Below are 25,817 nucleotides of genomic sequence, written 5' to 3'. Positions count from 1 at the left end.
CTGTATTTGTATTAAAATCACTATCATTCTGCTAGTCACCCACTCAAAGTCATGGTGTCATTCTTCCTTCTCTCTTGCCTCCTGCATTGGATCATTTGCCAGATATTGCTCTTTTTCTCTCTATGATTTCTTTTATCTTTCTCATCTTCTCTGTTCTCTTTTGTGTTCAGGCCCTCTTACTGCTTAGACTATAGTATTAGCCTTCCAATGATTTCCTTTTACTTTTCTTGGGATCCAGTGTATGTACCACTGCCACTTAGGCGCAGGGCTCAATTTAGATGTCACCCGTTGAAGCCTTTCCCAAAGGTAGAATTAGATACTCATTTTCTATAGTATTTCATATATAGTCGACTTTGGTTTTTAACATGTTCCAGAATTGTGTGAAGGCTTTTGCCTTCAAGATTACATATTTCTTAACAGTATACACTGTATGATTTCTTTTATATTAAGTTCAGAAACAGGCAAAAGTAATCTGATGTCTGACTTCAGGATAGTGATTACCTTTGGGGAAGGGGGTTGGTAGTGACTAGATATGAGCACAGGGGGCTTCTGGAATTCTGATAATGTTCTCTTCTTGATCTGAATTCTGTTTACATTGGTATACTTTTGATTTGTACATTTTTTTCGTGTGTTTATTATAATTCAGTAAGAAGTTTAAATAAAGGCTAAATGAAAATAGCATGAAAATAAAGAATAGGGACTGTGTCTATTTAACTTTATATTCCTGATGCCTCACATCCAGCAAGCTCATATGCGAATGAATGAATGAGTGAATGAATGAAAGAAAAATGAAAATTTCTTCTCAAACATTAAATTTTCATTCCATCGGTAGTTAAGTGATAGTCTCAACTTTTTAGCCTGATATCCATGACCTCCCATGACTTGGCACAACCTACTTTTCTAACCATGTTAATTGTGAGGCTACACTGTACAGCTGGAAATAGTTGGAGCTTGAAATCATCCAGAGCCTGAGTTTGAAATATGGCTCCACGACTTACTAGCTGTGTTATCTTAGGCTCAGACAAGTCACTCAGCCTCTTAGAAACTTAGTTTTATCATCTCCAAGTTGGATATTATTTGCCTCAGTGATTGGGATATAGATTAGGGAAGACATATAGAGCAGGGCCTGGCATGTTGTTAACATGTAATAAATGTTAATTTCCTTTCCTTTCCAACAACATACCTTCCTTTTTCTCTTTTTCATATCTTTGCTCATCCTGTATTTTCTACCTTGAATGCCTTTTCTTCCCTTCAGTTTTCACATATCCAAATATTATTTGTCCTTCAGGATCAAGCTCAGATAGCACCTCTTTCACAAAACTTTCCATGGTTCCCATCCAAACCAGCACCTTGAAAGCTGGAAATATTTTCTTTTCTCAAATTCTCATACATCTTATCTGTGTCTCTTATGGGATGTATTAGTCACTCTCTCTAACTTTTAGGAATTGCTTAAGGCTGCCCTCTCACTCCAGGAGCTCTAATTGGGCTGTAATGCTGGAGACAGGAGCTCTGTCAGTTGGAATAAACTGGGGCATGAAAAGACAGCTTGAGAAAACTACTTTGGGTCTTTGAGATTCTTTTTAGTGCCTTCTCTTGCGCTGGGAGAAATTCAGATATCTGGTTAAGGATGCAGATCCAGGAGCAAGGGTTCAAGTTGCAAACTACTTGACCTGTTTTTGAGTTGGTCTTCTGTTAAAGGCATCTTTATGGCCCAGCCTAGCTTATTGAGGTCAGATGCCATGTAGGAGTTAGAGTCTGAAGTCTTAGGTAATCAGGAGTGGATATTCATCTGGAATGTCTTCCATGCCTAATATGCCTTTAGGCCTTGGTATACGTAGGTAGAAAAACAAGTTCAGGGATTCAGATATCCTATTCCTAGCCACTTATTTTCTTGTTACATCTGCTTGCTACTTGCTAGATTGCAATTCCTAGTATAGCTTCTAATAATTAGTAGACAATCAGCAAAGTTTGTGAAACAATTGCTTAAAAGTATGAAGTAGTATTACAAGGCCATAAGTAATTGGTTACAAAAGGAATGATGAACACTTATAATCGAAAATAGTTGCCATGGGACTTTAAAGTAGCAAACAAGCCCTTTAAATTAGGATGGTTAGAGAAGTCTTGTCAGAGGAATCCCCAGATAGTACTAAGTCAGCAGTTATTAAGTATCAGGAAATGTCCAAGAAATAAGATAATATGAGCTTTGAAAGATGGAAATCAAGGGATAACTTGAATTCTGTGTTTACAAGCATATGTCATTAAGGAGATCCATGGCTCCTTGCAAGTGGCAAGTTGTATTTTTTCTGTAAACAGTGCAACTAAGATTTACCACCATTTCAAAACAGGCAGTTCTTAAAGTACAGTCATAGTGTGTAAAATAAGATTTCTTGAAGCCAAAGGGAAGAGGTAAATTGTAGGAAATAATCTCAATTCCTTAGGCAGGCTTCTCTTTGCTGGTTGTCATCTTCAGGCATGCTGGGGAAATGTGTTTATTTGGTTCACACCTGAGGACATTCAGACATAAATAGAGAAACATGAGAAAGGGCATTCTAGATGAAAACTGACATCCTGGAACATTTCTTGTGACAGGTAAGATAAAAGCTGTTGACTGGTTTCTCCCTAAGATACTCTTCCTTCTTGGTTTTTGCTATCTTTCCCTCCAAGTCTTTTCCTTCTTTATGACAGCTCCATCTTTGTTTCCTTTACAGCATTTCTTTTCCTCTGCTTGCCCTTCAAACTTGGTGATTCCCAGGGCACTGTTTTCTACATAATTCTCTTCTCTAGATACTCTTATGTCTTTTCCTATACACTGGTGAATTCCAAATTGCTATCTGTACCTCTTTCATGAGCTCCAGACTCGTATATTCAGCTGCCTATAGATATTGTCACAAGAACTTTCATAGGCACCTCATGCAATGTGTTCAAACTGTACTCATTGTTTTTTCTTTCTCCTTCACCTCACCTCCTGTATGTCTTTTCTCAGTATATAGCACTACCAGTTACCCTAAGGCAAAATCTAACACTTTTCTCCCTCAGGGGCCTATGCCAAATGTCATAACAATTCCCTTGTTAGGTTATGAACTCCCTAAGGGCAAGGATTATGTCTTTTCATCACGCCTGGTATAACTCTTAGGTATTATTAGTAAGTATTTGTTTATTATTTATTAGAAGAAAAATTTTGGTAGAATTGTATTGATAATTTCAAAAGTACTGTATTAGTTTGTGAGGGCTGCCATACCAAAGTGACACAGACTGGGTGTCTTAAACAGCAGAAATTTATCATCTCACAGTTCTGGAGGCTAGAAGTCTAAAATCAAAGTGTCAGCAGGGTACGTTCCTTCTGAGGGCTATCAAGGAAGGATTTGTTTTAGTCATCTCTCCTTGGTTTGTACATGCTCATCTTCTCTCTGTGTCTCTTCATATTGCCTTCCTTCTATGCGTATCTCTGTCCAATTTTCCGCTTTTTATAAGGACACTGGTCATATTGTATTAGGGACCACCTTAACGTCCTCACTTTAACTCGGCTACCTCTGTAAAGACCTTATCTCCGAATAAGGTCACATTCTGAGGTCCTGAGGGTTAGGACTTCAGCATATGAATTTTTGGGGAACACAGTTCAACCCATAACAAATATGAGGGTATTTTTTACTGTTTAGGTTCCAAGTCTTGTTTTGTGAAAGCACTTGCTAAGGTTTTTAGCCTCCTCACCATACTGGTTTTTACTCTTCGATAGCACTCTAGACAGAGAAATAGTAAGGATGGGATGGCACATTCAATGAGTGCAGAGTTTGGTTTGACCATACTTAGGGAATGGGGAGCTGGATTCCTTTATACATAGATAGATAAGAAAGAACTTTTATAATATGCAAAGGACTTTTTCCTAAGAGCAGTCACAGGAGTTTAAGAAAAAGAGTGACAAAATCTACATTTTAGAAATAGCCCTTTAGCAAATTGTCAAAAATGGATTGGGAGTAAATGGGGTGAGAAGGAAGTGGTTCTGGAGGATGAGAGACTGGGAGGATGCATATTCTGTAATTGCTCAAGTGAGAAACAATGAAGCCTAGACTAAGGTTTGTAGAGAAGGGGACAGATTTTATAGATAAGAAGGTAAAATAGGTTAGACTTGGTGAAATGTGACAGGGGGTCAAAGGATTTTGCAAGAGATTCTGTCACTGGATAGAGACTTAGAATACAGGGATTCCAAGGATCTTGTGTCTGAGCAGAGTGGTTATCTGTGTGTGATTGATTTTGGGTGAGCTGACAGCTGAAGCCTCCAGTGCCAACACTAACAATAGGCTTTCCCTTGGCATTCTTTGATCTCCAGGCTAAGTCTATTTTTTTCCAGGCTCATCTAGTTGAGTACTTCCCTTTCTCCCCACCATGCTTCCCTGTTACTCTGTCAGAGGTCCCCAAATAAGGATGTGTCTCCTTTAGGTCTTCTTTTTCCCTTTGAACAATTGCTGGCTTCCTATAACTCAGTGCCTCATACCAGATATTTTGAATATATGAAGAATCCTATATGCTGGCTAGAAACATATTTCGAAAAGCTTATAGAAACAGGGACCTACTCCAAAGAATTCTCCATATTTGGGTTTACCTAAAGATATATCAGAACAAGCCGCAAACAACTGAAAAAGATATTCGATTAATATTAAGACAGTCAGAACATAGTTTCCTTTTAGTATAAGAGGTTCACTTCCCCCATAAAATTTCAAATTTTGGATTTTCATTAGAGAATCCTCAGCATATGGTCCCTTGGCTTCCTTGGGGTATAGAGATTGAGGCAGGACTGATGCATTTTATGGGTTGGACCGGGATGTATATAAGCAGATACTAGTTCTGGACCAGCCTTGATCCTAAATCTGGAAGCTGTGACTTTTGACCAGGTTTATGTGAGAGGGCAGGAGACATGTAGACTGCTTTGATTATGAGTTTTTAATCATTTTATTTTAGGATGGAAATGGGGCCACGGCTTTTGGAGGTACAGGCTGGAAACCTAACCATTTATCTGGGCAGTTCTGAAGAGTTTATCAGCTCTTTATGTTCAGGTTTTTGCTAATCAGAGACAGTACTTGACCTGATTGTAGAACTGAAATTTGTCAGCAATCTGTGACTCCTTAGGCCTGCCTTACAGCTTGTCAGGTCTGATTTAGGCTATGTAACAGCTATGTCTTAGCACATCAGTAAAGTCAGCACATTTCTGCCAGGCTCATCTCTCCCCTAGGGTGGCATATTCCTGAGGGAAGGAGAATCGTCTCCCATTGCCCATCATTCTCTGCTACCTATTATTTCTGAGTAGTTTATGGAGAGCAAAATTCTATAAAGAAAAAAATGGTTTTTCTTAGCCACCAAAACAACCATTTCCTCATGAAACAATTCCCAGCTGTGTGAACACATGCTGGCCTCTTCATATTGCTTCTTAGTGGTAGAGAAGGAAAAAAGTCACAAGCTTTCTCTGCACAAGTGACTTTGGCTCTACCTCTCCTTTGTACGCTGTATATGTGTTTGTCAACCTTTGGAGAAAAGGTAGGAACTTGCTGGTCCTGACCCAGCTACTCTCTGGCAGTGACATCTGAAAAGGCAGGCCTGGTTTGGAGCAGGCATATTTTTTGCTTCTGGACCAGTTTTATCCGGCCCCAGGAGGACTTAGACTGGTTTGTATGAGAGGGGAGAATTGTGGTTGGTGAGCCCCCCTCAGTATCCCTGTGACGCCACTCAGATGTGTTAGCTGAGGATGAATTCTGTGCGCCAGGTGGTCTTCTGACTAACCCACCCATTCGGTTCCCCTTTAGAACTCCTGCAGCTCTGAACCTTCCCACAACTCTGCGTGAGTGTCAGTGTTTCATGTTGAATTTCCATCTTGACTCATCTGTCTCTAGGCAAAGATCCTTGTAAAGATTTAAATTGGGAGCCAGACCTTGAGAATGTCTGTTCAGAGCATTTCACGGCTTCTGGATAAATGCCTTTTCCTTCTTAACCCAATCTGTTTTTCCAGTTCTGCCCAGCCCTGCTTTGAGGAAGCTTCTCAATTGAGGTGGGTGCTTGTGACCTCTAAAAAGCACCCCCATCCTTTTAGCCTGCCCAGGATTCCCAAGAGCCATATCCACTGTGATAAGAGGGCTGCAATGTTGCTCACATGGCTCAGGAAACTGAAATTATGTGTCTTTCCCAAAATGCTAGTCCATTGAGGATGTCTTATTGTCCTTTGGTCATATGATGTATGGTACTCTGTGGGCCCTGTTGAATGGTGGCAGAACGAGCCCTGTTTTTTTTTTAACCAGAACTTAGACTTACTGCTGTTTTTACCTCTTTCCCACTTATTCTTCTTGGCTTTTGCTAAAACATGGGAAAGTGGAACAATATAGAGGTAATTTATGTCAAAACCGTGACTGTAACTAGAGATAGCATGTTGTGTGTGCCTCATGTCCTAAATGCATTTTCTGTCTGAGCCTTTGCTTATTTGAAAATGCATTAGAAGAGAGGCTGAATGTGTTTGGGTAGGCAGGTGGACAAGACGAAGTTGCATTAGCCTCTGGTATAATATCTGGAATCCTCAGCCAGGTCTAGGAGCCACTGGTGGATAAAGCAGGAAGAAGTAGGTTCTTTAGGCAATGTCCTAGCTCTGAGGATCTTCTTGTCTTGAGATTCGAGCTCTCCTTAGTCTAAGATGCCAGGACCCAAATCTAATAATGACAGCCTCTGCTTTGGGCTCTTTATGAGTGACTGCAGAGTTGGGGAGGGAATTCTAATTTAATCAGCCTTCCCTATATTTCTTTTAAACCCTTTTTACCTCTTTCTCCTAGCTGAAATGTGGGAAGCTCCATAATAAACTGGCTGTGACTTTCACCGAATTTGACAGTTTTGAATGTTTTTTTTTCCTTTTTTTTCTTTCTGTATTTAGATGTGTCTATAGTTGCACTATCAGCCCTTATCTCTTCTGTCATCCAGCCAGCTCCTGATTGGGTTAGGAAGTATTTGCTCTGCTGTCAGTGCTGGTTGCATAATGAGGTGGATGGTTAATAAATGGGTTGTTTAGCATCTCTTGGAATCTGAAATTTTTTTCCTTAGTTGAGGGGGAAGCAATGTTATTGGAAGAAGACAGTAGGGAGGCAAATGTTGGCTCTGGAATCAACACTTTCTCCTCAGGATCTTGGATAAGCCAACAAAATCATTCTTAGTTTAAAAAGCCTGTTTTATCTACTACGTAGAGCTGCAGTGATGGGTTCTAGGGTGGCTCCCATAGAATGACTACCTGATTCCTGGCTAACAGGGCCGTGTTCTATTGTAGATTGTCACGTGGAATGTTGAAGGGCAGCAGAAGTAGCAAGATTGGAGCACCTTGTTTGAGCGTGCTGGGTAAATCAAACTTACCCACCTGCCATGTACCCACCTGCCATGGGCCTAAGGAAGAGGTGGTCCTTTTTTCTTTCTATCAGGCTCAGAGAAGGTAGGATAGGAGTGGCTTCACAGGTTTGTGCTGGTTGGAGCTCTGTATCAAGAAGAATTCTGAGGTTCTCTGGGCTCCAACTGTGTTTCTCTTGTTTTGTGGTAGCAGGGTTATCATATATTTCATGTATGTGGCATTTTATGCTCCAGGGCTTCAAGGGTCCTTGGCTTACTTTTGGCAATGAGAAAGTAAGTTGCAATGAACAACTTGAGTGCTCTTTGAAGATAAGGACATTCAATTTCCTAATGAGTGCTCACTAGAATTGTTGAGTTATTAGGAATTAATGCTATGTGAGAGCTACCTGACTAGCAAGTCTCCATGGAGACAGATGTCACTGGCGAAGAAGGACTGGGAAAGTTGGGATATGATACCAGGGCCTTGAACCTTAGACAAGTTTTGCTCAGTGTGATATCACTTTAGTCTTAGTTCCTAGTTCTGGATTCCAAAACAGTCTGTGGTCCTAACTTCTGCCGTAGAGGGTCCATCTCAGCCCACCCAGCTTCCCCTACCTCTATCTAATCATTGCCTTGGCATGGCCTAAGAGAGTTCTTGTTTTCCTGTTGGTTCTCTTGCTGCGACTGTTCAAGAACTGGACTAGGTATCTATTCTGAGAACATTGTGCTGCACTTGGGCACATTACCTGTTCTCTGGCTTCACCAAATGCAGACAGCAGATTATATACATACAAAAACAATCAATCGAAAACCAACCAAACAAAAAAACCCCAGAACTTGTCTCAGTAGAAGGGAATATTCCCTTTGTATTGTGCTCCAGCAGTTTCTTGCTGTGTTGTCTTCCCTCTGAGATACCTCAAAGTATAGGGCTCCTTCTTATGTCTCTTTATATCCTATAGCTCAGACATGAGAGAGGTGGATAGGCAGGGAAGAAGAGAGGAGGGGGAAGAAGAATGAGGGGAGAGGAATGGGGGAGGGGAGAGAGTAAGATCTATATTTAGCGAGAGGGAGAGACACTCACCAAGGGTGTGTGAGTGAGCTTGCTGGCGAGGTTTATGTGTGCGTGAGTGTGCTGGGGAAGGGGGTGTGTGCTCCAGGAACGTGTGAGGAGGGCTGGTGCCCTATGGGAGGTTGCAGGCAGGAAGCAGCTGGAGAGGAGGAGGAGCAGCAGCAGGAGCAGGAGCTGCCCTGCTTTCTCTCTCAGTCTCAAAGCCTGGAATCGATTGAGTTAGAATTCCACATCCAGTTGAAGTTTGGCTGCTGTTAGCTTCAGCAGGCTAGTCGTCAGAATCCCCCTCAGCAGAGAGGTGTGGACCAGATTGGATTCCTAGGTTTGTAGCCAGCGAGACTCCTGCCCAGCCTCTCACTGAGGGGATTTCTCTGCTGGGCATTGTTTATCTCATCAACTTTGCACAGTGGAGCCAGCCAGCTGGGTGCAACTGAGAATAATAGCTCCTTGGCTCTGTTTGTCGATTGGGCACGCAGCCGTGCTGTGGCTTAGAAAGTTCATCCTGTGGCTTCTCTATCAAACCAAGAAGTGCTTCTGAATGGATTTCCTCTTAAAGACAGCACTTGCATTCTAAAACTTGAGCATTTGTGGTTTTGTGTTTTTGTTTTTGTTTTTTTTCCTTTTCATTTCCTTAACTTATTTTGGTTGCAGCAGCAAGGTAAGTGGTATTGAGTGTATGACTGACTCTGAACGACAAGCAGGGACAAAAGCAAAGCATTTGTGGGTGGAATATGGAACAGGCTACATTAATTACATAACTGCTTGAGCCAACTTGCTGGTGGGGGTCATTATAATTAGTGAAAAATAGCATATTCAGCTCTGAGGATAGAATCTTCACGTGCACGTGTTTCTATGCTGATAATCTGACCATCCATTCTTCCTTGGTACTCTCTTGTATGTATATAAATAACCCATCCAACCCTCTGCATGTGTTCATACTTACATACAAATAATCTGTTTCTCCCTCTTGATATGTCCATATGTTTATAGATAACTTGTTCATTCCTCTTCGTGTATACATACATAAAGACAACTCATTTCTTCATCTTATATGAATATACACATCTCTCCCTCCGTGTGCATACGTATATTATAGATATCTGTCCCTTCATCTCATGCGTGTTTGCATATACTCAGGTAACTTTGCTATTCTTGTATATGCCTGTGAATATTCAGAAATCTTTTCATTTTCCGTGTATGTGTGTGTGTGTATTGCCCTCCTGTCTAATGTATTAATTCTTCCCTCCTGTGTATGCATATGCCATATAAACAGAAAAATCATCTTGAGTTTTCTCAGTCTTGAGTGTGTGCACACATGCATAATAGATAATCTGTCTATTTGTGTCATACATGCATGGTAAAAAGAGCACTAACTTTATAGATTGAAGACCACCCCCCTTTTAAATCCTAGCTCTACTAAGTGACCTTGGTCAAATCATTTAGCCTCTCTCAGCTTCATTTTTCTCATTTGTGAAATCAGAATAATAATCCTTCTGTCCTACCTCACAGTATTGTTGTGATGATAAAATAGGAATCGTGTCAACTGTAAAATTTTAAACAAATATAATTTTACTGTTATATGACCCTCTAATGTGAATTGTGTAGGATAGTATGCCTTGACCCAGCTGCATTGAGATTATGCTCTTGCCTGTAAGAGGTCTCTTAGTCTTCCCTGGGAATGGGGTAGATTCTTTTGAAGTGACTAGGTTTATCCTGTGGTTTCACCCAGAGTATTGGAAAAAGCTACACATAACTACAGAGTATCTAGAAAAGGTCAGGTTGAGAGAGAAAAAAGGTTTTGTCCTAATACTTTGTAGCCTTAAAAAGGATTAACCTGTCAGAATAAGCTGCTTCCAGCTAGGATCAAAGTGAGCAGGTAAAAAGATGAGCGAAAGAACAGAGTATTCTGCTGCCCCTGAGATGACAGTCTGCTCTTTGCAGTGAGCATCTGCTGCCAAGTTTTGAAGGTTCTCCAGAATGTCCCTTGCCCCCACCTTCTAGACCCACACTGTCCAATATGGTAGCCACTGGCCACATGTGGTTGTTGAATACTTGCATAGTGGCTAGTCTAAATCGAGAATTGCTGTAAATGTAAGATACATACCAAAGTTCACTGACTCACTATGAAAAAAGGAATGGAAGTATATGATTAATAATTTTTTATGTTGATAATATTTTGGATAATGAGTTGTGTAAAATATATTGATATTAATTTCACCTGTTTCGGTTTACTTTTTTATGTGGCTACTAGAAATTTTTAAATTACATGTGTGCCTCACATTATATTGGACAGTGCTGCTCTAGACCCATCATCAACACAAGGATCAGGGCAGCTCTTCCAGTTGGAAGGGCAATTGGAAACCCCATTGATGGCAACCCTAGGAATGACAGGAGCCATGGCAGGGTCTCTTCCTACCAGTCTCATATGCTGTAGAGAACCAGCTAATTACTAGCCTCTAGAAGAAGCTGATGCTGCCATTACCCTTTTTATTTGTCTGAATGAGCCCCCATAAAATTTTAAGTATATTTGGGGAAAAGTGTTCAGCTTAGTTTTAATGAGGGTTGTAAGTCATTAATCTAGAAGGAATCTTAGAAGTTAAAGGCAGCATGTTGTTATGGAAACAGAAGTGGAGTAGAAATTAGGAGGTTTGGATTCAAACTCAGCCCTGTCATCACTCATTTATTCTTTCCATGGCACTGAGTTCTCACTGTGTGTCATGCCGTATTCTTGGCATAGTAATACTGTGTGCTCGAAGAATTCATAAAGAAGGCACAGCTTCTAATGTAATGGCCTTTACGCATACTGTAGATTCTCAAGCAGAAACCTTCCATTTAGGGGTCTGCCAAAGAAAAATATTAGCAACAACAACAACAAGTGTGTCATTTCAGGTCAAAGTTTATAAACTTGAGTAATAGGGCTTTTGAGAAGCTAGAGTAGCTGCCCCGCCTAAAGAACTTCAAATTTAAAATTAGGAAAACTCAACTATGGTAGCCTACTCCATAGGCTAGACCACAATGTAGTAGGAGATTCCAGGGCCTAGATTATCTTTAAATGACTCTTCTGATTTTCTGATTTTATTTTCTGGTTCCTTTTATTCAGTGGCAAGAATTTTGTTTCTTTGTTTGTTTTGAGTATCAGACATGCCAGACACTGTTTTAGGTTCTGGATAACTTGAGTGGGTTTGGTATTTTTAGGGAACCCATATCCCCAGGAGATGATTCTTAATTTCAGAGTTCATCCAGAGTTCAGAATCCCCAGGAGGTGATTCTTAAGTTCAGAGTTCATCCAGGGGCAGTGACTACCAATTCAGAATGCGGTTTGGAGGGTTTTGTTTGTTTATTTAATATGGAAGCAAGTTTCTTTGTTTGGGGCTGGGAGAAGTTGCTATGGCAGCTCCAGTTGGAAATTTCCTATTTGTCAGTAACACAGGAAACCAGGTAACTTTGCCTTTGGTCCTTCAGAAGTCCTTCAGGAAAGGGCACTGAATAAATGGCTGTGCCATTTACCCTGTGTGTGGCTGGCCAGCAAGTGTTGTAGGCACCTGCACTCTTGGTAGGGGCACCTAGCAAGATATCCAGGAAGTTAGGCCAAGATTGTCTGGAGTATTGATCTGAGGTGCAGAAGCAGATAGGCCCTAAGGTAACTTGGCCTTCACTGAAGCAGTAGCAGGAGAGTCCACTTCATTTTTGTTCCTGAAAAAATGCCTCATCTGGACCGAAGTGGGGCTGAGTTTGGAGGACCTGGAAATGAGTTCTGGTCCTCATCAGCTTGCCTCCTATAGCTGTTTTCTTCACCTTATGCTGTCAGGTTGCCTGATGGAGGATGGCAGGCCTCTGTCACCTGAATGAAATATTGGGGACTAAATGTTTTGCTCCTCCCTTTTCTTACCTTAAAAAGAACTTCTAGAAGAAAGCAAGAGTAACAAAGAATGTCACTCTAATGATGGGCTTCTAGGCACTACTATGGACCATTAGAAGATACTGGGAAGGATAGGGGTCCGGGGCTGGGATAGAAGTCAGGGTTCAGTCAAATTATACCACTTCGCAGTTGCGTGCTTGGCTTAGATATTAGTTTCCCTGCTTCTTTGTCTCAGGGACTTGCCATGTCAGTAATAACAGCAATACTGTAATGTTTTACAGTTTACTAATTACTAGTCTCACATTTTAGCTAATAACAGTCCTAATGACTTCCTCACTTTACAGGTAAGGAAACTAAGGTCCAGAGAGGTCAGGTGTTTAATCCAAGGTCACTGGTAAAGCAAGACTAAACTTAAGTCTTCTGATTCTCAGTCTAGTAGCACTTTTTCATGGCTTCATGTGGCCATATACAGAGCTTTTATCTTGGTTCAGTAAGTAAGCTTTTTCCTTGAACAAACTTGAAAGGCTAATTATCAGCTCCAGCCCTTCTAGGGCCAAGGACATTGTTCAGAGCTAATACCAGATGCCAATACCTTGCATAGCTGGGGAGAAAAGAAAGGGATGGCTTTGGAAATACAGATTTTGTGCTTGTGGGAGGAGAGAAGGAAGAATTTGATGAGTCAGTCCTAGAATTGGGGGATTTGCTGCCTAGGCAGCTGGGCACTAAGCCCAAGACCCAGGGTTCTGGTTGTGCACATGGAGCATCTTTGCTCTCGCTGACATTAGAGTGAGTTGGCCAAATTAGGGGCATGGCTGATCCTGGCCCTTTGAGATGTTGAAATAAAGCAGTAATGCTTAAAAGGTAATAATTGGGCCTCTCTAATGCCTCACAGGATAGATAGCATTCTGAAATGAGGAATTTCTAGATGAAGCAGAGTTTTTAGATGAACTAGAGAGAAAAAGGGAAGAAATAAAATGGGAGTTAATCTAGTTTCTGTCTCTTGATTCTTGGCCTAGTTATTTCTAGTAAAGGGGGTCAGCTTCATCTTTATCCCAAGTCTTATGAATTGTCCTTTTGGTTCTTCCTAGTCTGGGGAAGCACGGTGCTTATAACTTTCAGGCCCACAGACCATAGATGATGGCCCTTCCTGACAATTAATAACCATCGGAGCTGTCAGCTTGTGTTCTTCATAGACAGTTTCCCTCTTATAGGGATGACTGGAGTATTGGGAAAAGAAAAGGAAGCAGGGATTTGAAGCTATAAAGATCAAAAGCTATATCAAATCTAGAAAATAGGAAAACCATCTCTGGTTGAAGAACATGAACAGTAGTAGCATGTGTCCCAGCAGCCTGTTTTACCCTCCCAGGTGACCGAGCAGAGCCAGGGAATATTGGCAGTCTCACGCATTCCTGAGCTCTCTGCTTTCCCCTTTGTACCTTCCCCTCTGCTCCTTCTCTACGCTCTGCACGTTCCCAGTGAAAAGGGCATGGATGCCCACCTCACATAAGGTAGTAGTTATCTCCACCTCTGTAGTACAGCCAGTAGCTTAGGGTGTAGAGGCAAGACTCGTGGCAGGTCTTGTCTTTACCTTTTTGGAGAACACCAAAGTGCCCCGGAGCCCTCTGTGATTTAACCAACTCCCTACGTGTTCCATGCATTGTTCTCTCCAGGCTCATCAGAGGGCTAGGGCAACCTTTTGTTACTCCAGGAGTGGACAGTGCTGGAAAATCACTTCTCTTCATGCTCTGAGAAGGCATTAGACCAGATGTGGGCCAGGAAAGTTGAACTTGTGTATTGATTAGGCTGCACCAAGCCCTTGGGGACTATTAAATGGAGTTCAGGACTCCAGCTGAGCCTCCTTCATCCCCAGCTGTGAGTTCATCATATGTGTGCTTTTGGCCACCTGTCCCTCTAGATCCAAACATGCCGAATGCCTCCTGTGTCGGGACATTGAGTATGTCCATAGTGTGCTACCTTATTCTAGAATTAAGTGTAGAAAATATTTTTTTTGCTCCAAGTTTAAAATACTTGCCATGGTCCTTTCTCCAAGTGAAGGGTCGATATTACTAAACAAGGGAAAATATTTTGTACTATAAATTCAGGCTGGAGCAAACCTTTGAGTAGCTAGCTGAGCTTTCACCAGAACAACCAACTGGGGGAAAAAATAGCATTCAGTGTCTTGTTGTTATTGTTCGCTGTGTATGTGTTTTGAGCTTTAGTGTTTAAGCATCTATTTGTTCATTCCCAAGCCAGACTCATGTGTTGCATTTGATAAAGGCTTAGATACTCATGACCTCACCCCCACATACTTTCCAGGAGTTTGTCTCAATCCTGTTGGCTTTGGGTACTTGCCTAGAACACAAGGAATTGATTGATTTTACATCAATACTCATAGGAAGCCAAGGAGAGAGAGCTGTCTGCAGCCTTTAAAGTCAGTGTTGGGAGACAGGTGAGGGATGACTTCTACAGTCTTAGAAGATAATATTCTTATTCCTGCTTGACTGCTTGATTCAGGTTAAAATTATCCAAGGCCTTCCTGACCTGAGTGCACTATTTTCCTTTTTTACTAGCTACAGGAATAAGAGTCAAGCCAGAATCCCAGGGGCATGTGCCAGGTTTGGAGACCACACATGGGACCATTCCAGGCAGCAGTGTGGCCTAAGCCCAAGGCATCAGCCAGCAATAATTGCTAGAAATAGACTGAAAAGAGCAGTACAGGATATTGCCTTCCAAGACAATCTCTATTAAGCATCTGACCAGAAATAAGAGGAAGAGGCAGTGAATCCCTCAGATCCTGTGGTAGAAAATGAAGCGATTGTTGCAAGAGTCAGAGGAAGAAATCATGGTCACCTTGGGGCCCGCCTCCAGACTTTCCCCAGATAAGGTTAAGGTAGAGACTGTGTGTGACATCAAGAGCAAGTCCTCAGGCCCTGCCGGATCCTTACCAGAGGACAGCTCCTTGCTCCCTTGCTGTGGGTCAACAGCCTCCGCCATTGGTGGGGATAGAGATGGGGGCCTGGCCCAGCATTGCAGCTTTAGGCAGCAGGCCAGCAGCCTGCTTCATTCGGGCTCCACTGCCTGTGCTTCAGGGTCTGGTTCTCAGGGCTTCTCATCTGCCAGCATTACCACCAGCTGTCAAGAGCCCTCAGAGAGGAATCAAGCCAAGCCCCTTTTGTCCCAGGGCCCTGGCCAAGAATGCAGTCTTGAACAGCGAGAGCCTTTGGGGGATATAGTAGACTATATAATCAGAGAGCTACAAGGCATCAGCCGTCTCCAAACTGAGATTGCTGAGCTTCAGCAGCACTTGAGCCAAGTCCGGGGTTCAGTGGATGAAGTCTCTAGCTGTGTAGACTCAGTTCTGAGTGGAATAGAAGGCTTACAGGTGGGCAGCAGCTCCCTGGCCAAGGTGTGTATGGATGGAAAGGCTCAGGAACACCATGTGGACAGACCCAATGAGGAAGCCATTCTGTATCTGTATGGACTTCCTGAGCAAGATGGGGAGAATACCATGGAGCTGGTGCACAGCTTCCTGGCCAAGCACCTCTGTGTTAATGGCATACAGTGCAACAAGTACATCACAGAAGCTTACAGGGCAGGCAGAGCCCGAGCCCCCAGGCCTACTGTTGTGAAGCTTGCCCATCTAGAGCATAGAGACTTCATCTTGCAGAAATCCATCCTCTTGCAGAGTGTAGGGGTCCAGATTGCCACCAGAGAAGAACCAAGCCAACCACAATGCTGGAAGAATCCCCAAAAGGAGTCTCTATCATTTTTGCAACAACAACTACAGGATCATAATTTGAATTCTTTAAACCCAGATGAACCAGTTCTTCAGATGGAAACAGAAGACAGAGGACCCATAACAGAAGCATATCAAACAAGGGCCCAGAATCAACATAGAGAACCCTTGACTCCTGAGCAGCAACACCTTTGCTTCCCACCCAAGAACAATTTAGCAAAGCCAATTGAATTGTCTAAGTCAGGGGATGAAGTAAAAGGAACATTAGGAACATGCCAAGTCATCAGTGGCAGCTGTGGTAAACTCATGGGGGGAGAGCCTTCTCTGTCTGCTCTCCATCAATTTGAGGAACCTTCCCTAGTGTTAATCTCAAATGAAGAGAATTCTGGGAAATCTCAGGTTTTTAAACAGTACAGCCAAGAATCTGAAGCATGTAAAGTAGCAAAAAGAGAAAACAACTGCATCGATAAAAGTTCAGCCAGCAGCTGCCTATCACTTTCTGGGTTGCTGAAAACAGAGGACAAGCTCCTGGCCTGTGAAAGTGGGCTTGATATTCTGAGCTCAAAGCAGCTGGAGGACCTTTTGACAGACAAATCCAGAAGGTTTGCAACTCTGAGCTGTGACAGCATGATGGAAGAAATTATCATAGGGCCTGAGACTTTCAGCAACATGGTTCATATTGACTTGAATGAAGAGGAGGAACGTGCCGCTCAAGTCCTTAAAGATGTCTTTGAAAAATCCTCTTGTGGTCTGGGTGGCTCGCAAGAGGATGAAGATGTTGAAATTAAGTTTTATACCAGTAAACTAGGCCGAGCAATTCACCACTTTCGTTCAGCTCTGCAGGGAGTGTTTCAGAAGCTGGAGAACAGTGGGTCAGTCAGTCCTGAGGACCTGGAAAGCAGTGAGAGTGGTTCCCAGTCAGAGAACAGTGATAGACTTCTTGGAACAATGAGTTCAGGGGGTGCCCAGGATTTCTCAGTGGAAAGCCCCGGAAGTCAGCAGAGTGAGAGCTTGTTCAGTGTGGTCTCTGGTGGAGTGGACATCTCTACACAGGGAAACCAAGCCTCTCAGGATCCCAGCAACTTATCTCTGGCTTCTAATAACTCATCTCTTGCATATTCATTGCCAGGGTTTGCTCTGGCTCCAAGTCTGGGAAGTGAAACTTGTTCCAGGCCTGAATCTCCCAAGCAGGGCAGGCTAAGCCTAGAGCAAGTGTGTGCAGAGACCATCTACCTCAACAGGTGCATCAGCAATTTTAAAAATGTGCTAAGAGAGAAAAGACTGAGGCAGAAAAAACTTTTGCATGAACTGATACAGAAGGCACACCATCTCTCAGTGGAAGACTTGCACCCAGGTATTCCAAGTCTCTATTTAATGGGGTCATAGCAGGCTGGGTATGGCCTCCATGTGGCCAGCATGGGATCCAGCTTGGTGGTGAGTTTCACAAAGTGAAGGAGGAGGTCTACAGCTTGAATCAGTCTAAATTACTCGAGTATAGATTTTAAGCTAATCCTGTCAGAATTAGAGTGAAAGAGGGTTCTAAAGGAGCCAGAAAGGAATTCCTGTCCCTAGGGAGCTTTGTATCTTTGGGTGTGTGTGTGTATTGGGGGTGGGGGAAGCTTTAGAAAAATACCTTTTCAAATGAGGGAGGAACATCTAGTTCTGTAGCAGTAGTTTACAGCTGCCGAATTTTTAGGGTAATCCAGTGTAAAGTAGGTGTGGGGTAAGAGGCGGGAATGGGCGATGAGGCATATTACTTACTCACAGGCACTAGAGGGGCTAATGTAATCCTGAGTTAAAATTTTAAAATCATTTTCCATGGGTTTCTTGCTGAGATAAGATTTCCATTTCCCTGGCTGCTGATGGGCTGCTCTACCTCATAAGCCACTCTGGAAATTTCCGTTATTCTGACCTGTCTTCTTCCTAGTACTTCCTAATACTTGACAACACAGAACCTTATTTCCAACTTGGAGCTGCCCAGGAACTGCTTATAGTGTTGGCCTTGCCCAAGAGCCTGATACTGCCCTCCCCAGGTCATATTCACATTCTTCCATCTCCAACTAAAGGCTGCTCACCTAAGAACTGGACTGGAGAACAGAATGGCTTTGACTACAGGAAACGAGAGAACTTTTTTTCTAGGCAGCATGGAAATTTGTAGCTTTAAAATTACTTTCCCCAATCAAAATTAAATTTATCCAAAGAGCATATGCTGTACTCATCTAGTTTTAAATGTAAGTACGGTTGTCCTCTTACACATATAACCTGATTAATCTTTCTAAGGCAAAACTAAAATTATGAAACATATTGTGTTGACAAAGGTGTGAGGGAATAGGCACTCATACATTGCTCGTGGGATGGGAGTGTAATTTGATATAACCTCCAATGAAGGCAACTGGCAAAATTAGTCAAAATTATATATACCCTTTGAGCCCCAACACCATTTCCAGGAATATACCCTGCAGATATATTTTCACATGTGGGACATATGCTCAAGGCTATTTTCAGAGCATTGTTTTTAATAGCAAAGATTGAAAACCTAAATGTTCGTTAACAAAGACTGGTTAAGTTATTGCAGTGTCTAAATAATGAAATACAGTATCATGTTATTGCAGTGTCTAAATAATGAAATACAGTATCAAAAAGAATAAGGTAGCTCTTTACTGAAATGGAAAGATATCTAAGACAAATTGACATATGAATAAAACAAGGTGTAGAACAGTAAGTATGTCTACGGTGCTTATGGTTATATAAAAAGGAGAGAGAAAGCATACACATGCAAACTCATAGTGTCTGTCTGTATATGTATAGAATATGTAACAAAGATAGATAAGTAACTGATACATGATTGCTCATGGGAAAACTAATGAGATGAGAAGATTTTTCACTGTATAGCCTTTAATACTTTTTAGAATTTGAATCCTATGAAGATAATATCAAATCATAAAATTAAATTTTAAAAATGGAAAATTAAAATCATGTCATATTTTTTCCAAATGTCCCTAGAGCTGCTGCTTATATCTTATCAGAAAAAGTCTAAATTACTTCACTTGGCATTAAAGATCACTGCAACTGGTCTCCAGTTTATATTTCCAGGCTTATCTCCCATCGTCCTATTGTACTCCACCTAAAAGGAAACTTTGCTGTCTCACGAATTCATCTTATACTTTCTGTTCTCAGCATATTCACATATACATGCCTCCTTCTAGCCTAAGGTGCTGTATTCACCATATCAGCCTAGCAAAATTTACTCAATTCTTTAACATACAGCCTCCTTTAGGAAGCCTTCTTCAATTCCTCAGCTGTAAGGGATTTATCTCTTTCAACTTTGCATCCCTTTTTCCTTCTCCTTGGGCATTTAGAAAGCATTACCATTACAGCAACTGTAGAAACAACAAATATCGAAGTAGTACTTCCTTACTCTTTAAACCTTGATGTTTGCGGTTGATGTTTGCATGAGCATTTAAGACACTTGGGTCTGACTCATCAGCTTGCAAAGTTCTCCTTCAGGGCTGACATCTTCCTGGGCAACCCAGGAACTTGTGGTACTTGTGGTAAGCAAGTGGTGGCACCAGCAGTGATTCTGATAAGAAGGAGGTTTTCTGAAGCACCAGTAAGAAAGCAAGCCAAAGTCTCGGTCCTAGCCAAGATCCAGGCTGGTCTGTGGGCCACAGAGGGAGTAATGAAGGAGCTGCCAGGCAGTGGCAGCATCTCCTTAAATGCTGGATCCAGGCCTGACTCCAGCACCATTCATTCTATAGAGCAGGAGGAATAGAGCAAGGTAAGCACACAGTTCAGCCTCTTACTCTTGTTATAGAGTCCACAAGAGCAGTCACCTAACCTGGTAAACCGATTCAGTATAACAGTGGCTGCTACCACAACAAAACTTTTGAGAAATTAACTTTCTTCACTGCTCTGTTTGACTTTTTAGGGCCTAAACGCATTAGCAGTAGCTTACCATTAATTTGAGTTCATCCTTTTTCTTCTTTGTGGAGGGATATGCACCAGGTACTCTTTTGAGTACTCTCACATGCATTATATGAAAATTTAATTCTTTCATTCCTATCACTCTACCAAAATAGCTTTTGTCAAACTTGTCAGATGACCACCCCCGTATTGCCAAACTCCTGGTCCCGTCCTCCTCTTAATCAGTCATAGCAGCAGCTTGACATACTGATTTCTTTTTATTATAAGAGCTTTATTAAGTTATAATTTATATACCATAAATTTACCCCTTACAATCTCTTAGAAAGTGTACATTTGAGTGGTTTTTAGTATATTCACAGTTATGCCACTACCAATTTCAGAACATTTCCATCACTCCAAAAAGAAATCTTTTACCTGTTAGCAGTCGCTCTCCAATCCCTTTTGCTCCCAGCCACAGGCAACCACTAGTCTATTTTCTGTTTCTATGGATTTGTCTGTTCTGGACATTGCATATACATGGAATCATAAAAAGGCTCTGTGTGGCCTTTCATGACTGGCTTCTTCCACTTAACATAATATTTTCAAGATTCACTCATGTTGTAACATGTATCAATACTTATTTCCTTTTGTGGCGAAATAATATTCCATTATATAGTATACCACATTTTGTTTATCCACTTATCAGTTGATGGATTTTTTTTTAAACCACATTTTGGCTGTTGTGAATAATGTTTCTATGAACAGTTATCTACAAGTTTTCGTGTGAAACATGTGTTTTCACTTCTCTCGGGGATATACCTAGAAGTGGAATGCTGGGTCATCTGATAAATCTGTTTAACATTTTTGAGGAACTGCCAGACTGTTTTCCCATTTCCATTTTACATTCTCATTAAATTACATTTAAATTAGAACATGTGAGAGTTCTAATTTCTCCACTCCTTGCCCACATTTGTTAATGTCTGTGTTTTTAATTATCGCCATCCTACTGGGTATGAGTAGTATCTTATTATGGTTTTGATTGAGCATCTTTTTATGTGTTTTTTATATTTTATATTTTCTTTGGAGAAATTTCTATTCAAATCCTTCACTCATTTTTAAATTGAGTTGTTTGTCTTTTTGTTGTCAAATAAGAGTTCTTTGTATATTTTGGATATTAATTCCTTTTTAGATATATGATTTGTAAATATTTTCCCCCAATCTGTAGGTTGTCTTTTTACTTTCTTGATAATGTCCTTTGAAACATAAACATTTTATTTAAAAAAAAAAAAATTGTGGTAAAATATACATAATGTAAAATTTCTCATTTTAACCATTATAAGTTCATTCACATTATTTTGCAACCATCACCACCATTCAATCTGTAGAACTTTTTCATTTTTCCTATCTGAAACTCTGTACCCATTAAACTAACTCCTCATTCTACCCCCTCTGTCCACAGCCACTGGTAACCATTTTACTTTCTGTCTTTATAAATTTGACCGCTCTGTGTACCTCATATAAGTGGAATTACACAATATTTGTCCTCCGTGAGTGGCTAATTTCACCAGGCATAATGTCTTCAAGGTTCATCCATGTTGTAGCATGTTTCAAAATTTCCTTCCTGAGTGGTATTCCATTGTATGTATATATACCACATTTTGTTTATCCATTCATCTGTCATGGGTACTTAGATTACTTCCACTTTTTGGCTCTTGTGAATAATGCTGCTGTTAACATGGGTGTACAAAAATTTTTTAATCATTTCATTTATTATGGATATATATCCAGAAGTGGAATTGCTGGATCATACAGAAATTCTGATTTTTTTTGAGGTATTGCCATGTCCACAGTGACTCTTCCATTTTACATTCCCACCAAAGTTCTAATTTCTCCACATCCTTGCCAACATTTGTTACTTTTTGTTTTTGTTTTGTGATAGCCATCATAATGAAGTAGAGTGCAAAAGTTTTAAAATTTTAAATTAGTTTATTTTTTTTTCTCATGTTGCTTGTGCTTTTGGTTTCATAGCTAAGAAACTATTGTCTAATCCAAGGTCACAGAGATTTACTCTTGTTGTTTCTAACTGTTTTATAGTGTTAGCTCTTACATTTAGATCTGTAATCTGCTTTGAGTTAATTTTTGTAGATTATGTGAAATAGGGGTACAATATCATTCTTGTGCATGTGGATACCTAGTTATCCCAGCATCATTTGTTGGAAAAGTCTATTCTTTCCCCATTGAATGGTCTTGGCACCCTTGTCAAACATCAACTGACTGTAAATATAAGAGGTTATTTCTGGACTCCCAATTCTGTTCCACTAATTTTTAGTCTATCCTTATGCCTCAGTTCCTTCTTTTGGAAACATTTTCTTCACTTGACTTCCAGAACACTTCTCAGTCTTGGTTTTCCCCTAATAATATTGATCATTCCTTCTCAGTCATCTTTGCTGGTCCCTCCTCATCCTCCCAATCTTGTAGCATCTCAGGATTCAATCCTGACTACTTCTTTTTATCCATACTCATTTCCTAGGTAATCTCTTCTAATCTCATGAGTTTCATAAGCATTCTCAAATATATATCTCTGGCCTAGACAACCTCCATGAGCACCAGATTCTACATCTACTTAACATCCCTATTTGGATGTAAATAGGCATCACAGATTTGACATATCCAAAACCAAACTTCTGATCCTTCTCCTTAAGTCTCTCCAAATCTGCTTTTCTTGTATAGTCTTCTTTACCAGTAAATGGCAACTTCATTCTTTCAGCTGCTTGGGCTGCTTGAGCCCAAATCCATAGTCATTCTTGACTTTTTTCTCTCACAACCTATATCCATCAAGTAGTAAATTCTGCCTGCTCTATCTTAACAACAACAACAACAACAAAAAACCTAACTCTTACCACTCTCTCTACATTTACCACTGTCATCCTTGTCTAAACCACCATTTTCTCTTGTCTAGATGATGTGAGCAGCAAGCGAGTGAGCGAAGCTTCATCTGTATTTGTGACTGCTCCCCAGTGCTAACATGACCACCTCAGTTCCACCTTAGATCATCAGGCATTAGATTCTCATAGGAGCACCAGTCCCTGTTGCCAAAAAGGTCGGGGACCACTGGTCTAACTAGTCTCCCTGCTTCTACCCATATCCTTCCTTTTTTCTTTTTTTTTTCCTATGAATTACTCTATATTTCAGGTTTCTTTTTGTGCAAAAAAATTTCACGTATACTGAGTAACAATTAACCTTCGACCAAGAGATTAGTCAGAAGCTATTGTACCAGTACAAAAATATCCACACTGGATTACAATTTTCAGACTACTTTTAAATTCATAAAAATGGTACTGCACTCGGTGACTACAGTTTTAGTTTTTGGGTACCCCATGCTACACAGAATCAGAGAAATAAACATTGCTGGAGGGAGACTTTTCCTAATTTGCTACTGTTTAAAAATGGTCTAGAGATGTCACGTGTTGGGGGCTAATCCTTTAAAGTGCTGTTCAGAATATCGGTTACAATTTTGACAGGTAAAACCAGCCTGTACTCTGTGCTACTGCGTCCATAGTGCAGGCTTGGTGAACACGCAATCAGAGTAATCCTTATAAAACATGAGTCAGATCGTATCACTCCACCGTTCAAAACCTTCCAGTGATTTTGTGTATCACTCAGCATGGAAACCAGTGTTTATAAGGGCCTACAGAGCCCTACTTGAACTGGCACTTTATCACAAACTTGCTGTTCCTCCATACTGATTATGCTTTCACCTCAGGCCTTTCATTTGCTATATGTTCTCTGACTGGAATACTTTTCTCCTAGAACTCTGAATAGCATCTGTACTCATTTCCTTCTGATCTCTGCTTAGATTTCACTTAATGAGGCTTCCCTGACAACCTTTTATAAAAATTTAATAGCAGCTGTAACATCATCACAAGGGACGTTATCTTTTCCCTTTACCTGAATTTTTCAGTAGAGTCCCTATCACACGTGATATGGTCTATATAATTCCAGATCCTGGAACCAGAATGCTTGTTTTGAATTTTGGCATTGCCACTTGCTGTGACTTTAGGCAAGTTTCTTAACCTCTCAGATCTTTAATTTAATCAACAAAAAAAGTTGAGATAATAATACTATTTACCCAGTAGAGTTGCTATGAGAAATGAGCTTACTCAAATAAAGTGCCAAATGCATACCTAATGTGTTCGCTTAGTGTTAGCTACTATTGTCGTCATCATAATTGTCTGCTCCCCCTACTAGAGTAGAGGCTTCTCAAGATCAGGGAGTTCGTTTCATTCGCTGCAGCATCACTAGCACTGAAAACAGTGCCTAGTGTGCTTAAAGTTCTCAATATGTATTTGTTGAAGAAATGAATCCTTGCAATAACCCCGGAGGTATCTGTTATCCATTTATACAGAAAAGGACATGCAGGCTTAAATAAGTTGAGTGTCTCAAGTCAACTTGAGGGGGTCAAGGATTTTCCTGCAAAGCAGGTGTTCTTTAGACATATATCACTTATACTGAAAATTAAATCTGAGTGGAAAAATCATAAGGCATTTTAGGAAGTTAGGAAGCACAAAAAGTTTGGTTCCTAACGAGAAAAGGTTTTCTTGTTTTTCCAGTGGGTGGGACAAACTAAAGAGCCAGTGCAGCAGTTCCTTGGTGTCTGGAAAATGGTACAGGCTACTAAGAAATCTATCTTAGATGCACAAGAGACGTTTTCTTAGGAAAAGGTGTTGCTTTCTAAGTCCTCAAAGTTCAGGTTCCTTTTACTACTTACAAATGCTAGGAGATGTGCTAAGCCCTCAGGTTACAAGGCTTAAAATATATATATATTTGTGTGTGTACACACACACAGAATTCTTGCTCTCAAGAAGTTCACAGTGTATAAAGGGAGACATTTATATAGACAATTAAAATGAAACAGTACTGGCAATATACTGTCATAGCAGTATGCACCTAAAAGCTTGGGTACCATGGGCACATGGTGAAGAGGCACCTAATTTTGCTTTTGAGAGGAAGGCAGGTAAAGAAAATTTCACAGAGACATTAACATTTGAGCTAAGTCTTAAGAATTAAGTCTGAGCCTAGCCCGTAGATGTGAGAGGCCAGATTGTGGAAAGCGTTGATGGCCTTGTCAAGATATTAGATTTTATTCTTTAGGCTTAATGGGGAACTTTGGGAAGAACAGGACACAATCAAAGTAACTTTGACATGTATACAATACATTTAAGGTAGTGGAGGAGCAGAGAAACCTTTTCAATTTGAGTCACAGGATCAATTAAAGTGTTCCTTCCGTAATTTTCTTTTTCAAAGGAAGCAGAGTGCTCTGGGGGAGATAGGGAGGAGATATAGAAGAGACATGTCGGCATTCCAGGAAGTGTCTTTTTTATCTCACCCACCTTCCTGTAGGTGGTCTGTTTTGGAGGATTCCTGTTCCTGAATTCATTCTTCTGTCAGGTCAGGTGACCCGTTAGGTTATCATAAATAGCATGAAAATCTGGAAATAATGATTTTGTTTCTGATTCTCCTACTTGTTATGTAATATCAGTGAGTCTTTAAAATGGAGGGAATAGAAAGTAGAGGAGAGCTGATGGGCCTAGGTGGTTGGACTTTCCTTAGAGAAGAAAAGCTATGGGCCTATGTGTGGCCTAGAAGGCAATGCAGCCTTTAACAAACAGGAAAGGAACAATCTCTGAACTTTGTTTTTCCTCTACTGTGGCTTAATTGGACCCTTCTGGAAGTATCAATTTCCTTTGGAGAATTGTTCTGGATTTGATGGACAATCAGACCTGGGATTGCAGTCATAGTTTTATCATCCAGACCATGGTGACTTCTGTTAGGACAGTTGCCAGTTGATGCCCCCAGGTCTATAGCTGTTGAGCATCTTGGTCCTGGCCTTAACTCTAAGCCTTAACATG

At 40.9% G+C, this 25,817-nt stretch overlaps 2 protein-coding genes across 2 annotated transcripts in view; both read left to right on the top strand.

Moving 5' to 3' along the window:
* LOC120612884 (uncharacterized) overlaps window positions 1–25,817 on the top strand; it is a 175,075-nt gene that overhangs the window by 109,349 nt on the left and 39,909 nt on the right.
* Window positions 368–20,576, top strand: LOC120612877 (uncharacterized). Its single transcript, XM_039875477.1, has 2 exons — window positions 368–8,316; window positions 8,387–20,576. The coding sequence occupies exon 2, from the start codon at window positions 15,076–15,078 to the stop codon at window positions 17,389–17,391; it is 2,316 nt and encodes a 771-aa protein (XP_039731411.1). The 5' UTR covers window positions 368–8,316; window positions 8,387–15,075; the 3' UTR covers window positions 17,392–20,576.

Source organism: Pteropus medius, unplaced genomic scaffold (assembly GCF_902729225.1).
Source record: "Pteropus medius unplaced genomic scaffold, Ma_sr-lr_union100, whole genome shotgun sequence".
NCBI classification, from domain to species: Eukaryota; Metazoa; Chordata; class Mammalia; order Chiroptera; family Pteropodidae; genus Pteropus; species Pteropus medius.
The sequence above is the reverse complement of the archived record's forward strand: the minus strand, read 5'-3'. Positions and strand labels throughout refer to the sequence as shown.

Bases quoted from the DNA above. Each gene is read 5' to 3' on its own strand.
- LOC120612877 (XM_039875477.1), top strand. From the start codon at position 15,076: ATGAAGCGATTGTTGCAAGAGTCAGAGGAAGAAATCATGGTCACCTTG.